Consider the following 6,603-nt stretch of genomic DNA (forward strand, 5'->3'; position numbering starts at 1 on the left):
TATTTTTTTGTATCGTCTATTCGTGTTATATTTTTAATTTTTTTTTGTCGTTTTCTGATTTTTCATTAGACTCTTTGGTGTGTCGCTACACTTTTAGGAGCTTTTCTGTCGTATAAACAAAAACTTTATGCCCAAATCAGTTATACTCCAGACATGGTTAAAATACTTCTGTTCGTTCGGTCCATCAATGGGAGTTGATGGAGTTCTATTGTACTAATAAATATAGAATTAATTAGATAGATAAAACATAAATCGAGTATTTAACATATAAGGTCTAAAATACAGGATTTGAGGGCATTTTGGTCTATAAAAAAATTTGAGGGCATTGCTAAGTATTTTTTCTGGGGACAGCATGTGTTCGAACTTCGAACTCAATAGTACCATGCTCGTTTATTTTTGCTTTAGAGCATGAATAACCCCGTCCCCAGTTCTGGCCCCAAGTCTCCTCCATGTCATCATTCCTCTACAGTTGCGGCTCAGGCCCCAACTGCTCTAACCCTGCAGGCCGCAACTAATAAATGACATTATTTACAACTTCAAAATATGTAACTTGTAAACGCAATTCGTTGAAAAATTAAAACCGGGAAAATGCATTGTTCATTAGAAATTAACATTACATTACTAAGCGAAGCAAATTTAAAATACTAGAAACCCGGACCACGACTACTACTTCTTCATTTGGGCGCGAAGGTAGGCGATCATCTCACGGTGCAACTCGAGATCGAACTCCGACATCGTCGAAGTATCCTTTGATGTCAACTCCGTCAGCTGGCTCATCTGCCATGTAACACTCATCTCCGACAAAGATTCGGACATCTTATCCAGAGACGGATTGATCGGCGGTGGCACCATAGCGGAGTTGCTCGCAGTTGCCTCCCCCTTTGCTTTCCTCTTGGCCTCCTTTGTTCCCATCGGGCGGCTCTGAATGCTAGGAGAGGAGCCGAAGACGGCGTCGTCCGTCACGTTGAGGTCGATCGTCGGACCTCCTTCGCTCGAAGAGTAGTTTCCGGAGGCGGAAACTTTGGTTCTCTTCACCGCCCCAGTTGCCGTCAGCTCGGCACCGCTGGTGTACGTCGGGCTCTTCTCGACGAGCTTCCAAATCTCGAAGTACTTGAAGGCTTTCTTCCCGTCAGTGAAGAATGCATCCTTCGCCTTCTCGACGAGGTCCGCCTCGCTGTGCCCGCTCGGCCACATCCGGACTACGTTGGCCCACTTTCCATTCCACTTTCTCATATCCGCCTGGACCCGGCCCCAATGCTTGCGCAACTTCACGTAGCTACGCTCGATCGACCCTTTAGGACGGACAACGTTATACTTCACGGCAATCCACTCCCAGAAAGCCTTGCTGGTCTGCTGGTTGCCAATGATAGGATCCTCGTCGACGTCGACGTAGTTCCTCGCAAGCCACATTGTCTCTTCCGGACTGTACTTCTTCTGCCCATCCTCCTCGCCGACCTTGCCCCTTGCCCGGCTCTTGGGCGGCCTCCATCTCACTGAGCTCGAACTCTTCGATGTTGACCGGCGATGTTACGTCGACGTTGCTACCGACTCCCAGACTAGGCGTCGGCTGCGATGGTGGCGACCCCGGTATGTACCAATTCTGCGAGTTAACGAACTCGTCCATCTGACGTTCATCGCTGTTGAACCAATCCATTGACGCCGAAACAAATGGTATAATAGAGGATTGAAATGTAATGCACGTAAGAGTGATGCACAAAAGGCTCGTATTTATAGACACAAAATTTCGAATTTAAAAAAAAGGTTACGGCCCGGCCCGAACACAAATAACCCTGGGCTGGGCCGCAACGCGTCACGTCCCGCGCCGTGTAACGTGCGCCCAGGCCGGGCCACGGGACGGTCACCGGGCCGGGAACGCGGCCCCAGGACCGGGCCAGGCCGTGTCGCTTCTCTGTGTAACTCGTGGGACGGGCCGGGACTCGCGATTTGCGGCCCGACCCGTAGCGTTATTCATGCTCTTATAATTTATGTCTTACAAATGATCACTTGGTTAGACTAGTTGAACCTTGAATGAATAATTTTGTTGATTCGCTTACCAAATTACTATCTTTGTGTTTGAAAATTAGAAACTTTTAAAATAGTACGGATTTTAATGCATAATTGGTAAAATAAGAGAGAAAAAGAAAAAATAATTAAAGTATTATTAGTAGAGAATGATTTCAATCCCGCGTACAAGTTGCCTATGGTTGTAAATTTATTAGGTTACGCAAGTTTTATGAAATAACTTGTCGTAGTATGATATATGGATTGGATTGGATTGGATTGCTGAAACTCTCCGCCACAATCTTGTCAAACTAATACTACTCTACAAGATTGATCATCTAATGTGGCCGGTCCCATACGTGCGTTAACTGCGTATTTATCATAAACCTCTTTACAGTTCTTGACCAATAATAAGTTTGTAAATATTTCTTTTAGAAGAAATGATAATTGCAATGTCAAACACTATCTATTTTTCATCTAATCAGTAATTATGAATACTTTTAAAAGTTCATAATAATATCTTTTTTCGATTTCATCGGTAAACGAATATCTATTGTGTCATGTATAATTGTGCTGTTTCGTTAATAAAAAGTAGTATTAACATTTTGGGGTTGTGTTCGAGAAAATATCAATTTTTTTAATGCATGGATGGTTATAAATATATTAAATTGTTAATGTATATTACTTTGAAAAACCTAACCGCGCGTTAGCTAGGCTAGGGTGACAACCACGTATTTAATTTGCTAGGAAAAATACTCCACAGACGTGGAAAAGACATGCAAACAAATACTCCCTTATATATTATGCCACATCAATTTATAGTACTCCATATCTCCATTAGTTTGTACATACACACAACATGTAGACCGTAGAAGGTTAAGCTTAAACAAACTTAGCTTAATTATTTCTATTACTTAATTATTTTTAAAAGCAGCTTAATTATTTCTACACACTGACTCTCTCTCTTTTCATCTCTTTAGCTATTTTGTGATCAGGCTGGATCACAGGTACCCCTGTGATACGAGCCTCTTTTTCATATTTTGTTTGGATCCTTTTTTTAATTATATTATTTTGTTTAGATATTATAGGGATTTAACATATCCTTTTTGTATCCACACATATTATAAATATGTGTGGAGTCTTTCATATGGAGTCAATTATTCAATCAATACATGAAAATTAACGTGAATTGGCTCAAATATTTGTGCTTCAAGAAACCTTCTTAAGACTGCCGACGAGATCATTCTCGCGCTCAGCCGCCCACCGCCGGAGCAATCGCCGACCCAACGCGTTGGGCGCTCGATAACTTCGGCACTCGTTTCTTGATTGTAAGTGGAACTCTACGTTGAGGAATTAGATCCTTAACAACTGGTGCTTTCATCCCGAGTTCACCCTCCGCAGCACCACCATCACATGCCACCACTTGCATCCGTAATAGACTTTGAGATGCCAAATTTGGAAGACTCCTATACAACCAAGTTGTTTGATCGCATACATGCTGCAATTGACACACTGGAGACCCGGTTGGACGCAACCAATCGACGCATTGGCTAACTTCGTGCGCCTCGCCGGCAGGAGCCACCGCCTCATCAGACTCCAGACCCGATGTACTCGCAGCGAACCCGCCGCTATCCGTGCCACAGTCAGTCGCGGCCTAGAACACCTCCATACACCTCTGGGCCGTCATCGTATTTCAGCCCAGAGACGTACGGCCCGCATCCGTATTCGTGTTCAGACTGGGAACAACCTGGAGTGCTCAGCGACTACCGGCCTCCGTGCAACGCCTTCACCTCTGGGGTTCAGTTCGCGGAGCAGAAACGGCCACTCCGACAGCCGCATTGCGCTCGCCAAAGCCCAAACTCGGGTTGGACTTCGTCAGAATCGCACCAGCAGCCGTTTCTGCATGCGAAAAACAAGACTTGCTGGGATCTGCCCTCCCAAACATCCGATCGCCGTGTTGGAAAGATTCGCGCTCCCGCGTTGCCAGAACATCCGCCACAGCTGACTCCGTCAGATCGTCAGCTACAGCAGCCAAGTACAACATCGACTATTGAGCTTCTGCCCTACGCCGCCGCATCGAGCCCTTGCTATCGATGTCCATGAAAGCTCCATTATGCGCCTCTCCTCGTCAACCGCAAGCGGGTGTCTCAAGCTCAAGGAAAAAGGAGTGGAAAATTGATTCGCACGGTGGTGAAGAGAAGATGGAAGAGAAGTTGATAGTACTTAGTAATGTGTGGAATCAAAAAGAGATAAGGAAAGAGAATGACTCTATTACCAAAAGAGAAGATGAGGTCAACAACACTTTTCTGAGGCTGATCGAGAAAGAGATGAAACCTGAAGCTTTTGATTCTAGTTTGGAGTCGAAAGAAAAGGATTTAAGTATGCATCCTGAAAAGCAGAGCAAAATCGAGAGGATGGAGAGTCTAAGCCTCGTTGAGGACGACAAGGCTGCTTTTGAGATACAAAAGTACAACCTTGAAGAGGACCTAAGTGACGATGAGAATGGGGTAGGACATGTGAGTATAACAGCAACAGGGACGCTACCTGCCCCGCCCCACGCCGCTGAGTCCCAATGCTTCTCGCATCTCCATCTCCACCATAGTCCATATACCAGCTCGCCACTTGCCGTTGCCGCTATCCTGTCCCCACAAGCTACAATCTCGCCGCCGTGCAGCCCCGATGGGATTAATATTGTCGTGCAGCATAGAGGGAAGTCTTCCACACCAAAAGGAGAGATCAAGTCAATTTTGTCCAATAAATGGATTATTGGGAAAACTGCTTCAGGGAATCAGCCGATGATCACGGGATTTGGTTGTCTTAAAGACACAAATATGGAGCAGGAAAAGCTTAATACTACGGACTCAAGCATTGGATTTAGCTATGTTATGGCTGAAACAAGAGACCATTTGCTATTAAGTATGTCTACATTGGACATGAGATAGTAGGTTATTGGAGTGCAAAACAACAATCTTGTGCATTTGATCCAGGAGGGGCTGCCTCGCCAAAGCATATCTTCGCGAAGATCGTCATTGTGTTGTGGTTCCTACCTTGAGGACAAGGTGGATTTTAACCGTGGGGGAGTTGATACGAGCCTCTTTTTCATATTTTGTTTAGATCCTTTTTTAATTATATTATTTTGTTTAGATATTATAGGGATTTAGCATATCCTTTTTGTATCCACACATATTTATAATATGTGTGGAGTCTTTCATAATATGGAGTCAATTATTCAATCAATACATGAAACCTTCTTAAGGCTGCCGACGAGATCATTCTCGCGCTCAGCCGCCCACCGCTGGAGCAATCGCCGACCCAACGCGTTGGGCGCTCGATAACTTCGGCACTCGTTTCTTGATTGTAAGTGGAACTCGACGTTGATGAATTAGATCCTTAACACCCTGCTGAAGTCGGCCATGGAACAAGCGTGGTGGTTATCCAAACTACTAACAACTCAGTCGTCGTCATCACCTCCGACCTCCTGCTGCTCCACCTCCGCCGCCTGCTGCTTCTCTAGTGGTTGAAATAATAGCACATAAATTCTATTTTAAATTTAAAAAATTATTAAATAAACTTAAAGGGTATTAATGTCAATTCTTATATATGCTTGTTAAAATTAATCACTTTCTGTCTCCTTAAAATATTGAATTTACGTGATTCTTTCTATTTAAATTATTTTTTTTGAAAAATATATCAAATTAAAGGTAATTTCATAAGAATTCTAACAAAATCTCAATTGTATATGTTCCAACGATGATCGGATGATGAAATTTTATAATTTTTATTTCAATTTTCGTATATGTTGATTGACATATTTTATATCAACAAATGCATCAAACAATCTCAATATAATTCATATACAATATCAATAAAACTGTGTTGATATTTTCTAGTACTTGTGTTGAGATTCTCATGTCACTGTGTTCATATTTTTAATACATTATGTTGATAAAAAAATCATTGAAAATTATTACTCCATCCGTCCCTGAAAATTCGTCCCAGTTTACCATTTCGGTCCGTCCCTGAAAATTCGCCCCAGTTCAAACTTACTAAAAATGGACATATCTTTATACTACTCCATATTCACGATATTTACACTCTGGTCCCTCTCTCTCTCCTCTCAAACCCACTACCAGCAGAAGACCTCTTACCCGCCGCCCAATTAGCAGTCTCATCAGCCCTATACGGCGCCAATTCGCGATTCGACTCCCGATTGAAACTCCCATGGCGCCGCGGCTGCTCATCCCTCATCCCGCCGCCATAGGATCTGAATCCCCCTCCTAGCTTGTTCCGATCGAGCTCTTCCGTCGTCCGCTCTCGCGGACCCGTCGGGAGAGCCATCAGCTCGTCCGTCGTCAACCCCTTCGCCTGGAAGGCCGCCGGCTTCGCAGTGCTGTAGGTCGAGAATTCCTGGAGTGTGAGGACCTGCTTCTTTTTCTTCTTAGTCTTCGCCAGAGCCAGGGACGGGAAATCCGCCGACTCGGAGTGGCCGTTTGGCGCCACCACCGTTTCCTCCTGCTGCTGGAGGAGCTCCGACTCGTTCTCCTCCGCGTCCAGAGCCCACGCGCCTGGCTTCGCCCACGCTGTCTTCACCGTAGCCGCCAT

General features: G+C 44.5%; 1 protein-coding gene across 1 annotated transcript; it reads right to left on the reverse strand.

The window, feature by feature from the left end:
* Positions 1 to 6,090: 6,090 nt before the first annotated feature.
* LOC121745685 (eukaryotic translation initiation factor 4B3-like) lies at positions 6,091 to 6,603 on the reverse strand. Its single transcript, XM_042139658.1, has one exon. The coding sequence runs from the start codon at positions 6,601 to 6,603 to the stop codon at positions 6,091 to 6,093; it is 513 nt and encodes a 170-aa protein (XP_041995592.1).

The sequence above is a fragment of the Salvia splendens genome, chromosome 8 (assembly GCF_004379255.2).
Source record: "Salvia splendens isolate huo1 chromosome 8, SspV2, whole genome shotgun sequence".
NCBI classification, from domain to species: Eukaryota; Viridiplantae; Streptophyta; class Magnoliopsida; order Lamiales; family Lamiaceae; genus Salvia; species Salvia splendens.

Excerpts from the sequence above, each read along its gene's own strand:
- LOC121745685 (XM_042139658.1), bottom strand. The coding sequence starts at position 6,603 with ATGGCGGCTACGGTGAAGACAGCGTGGGCGAAGCCAGGCGCGTGGGCT.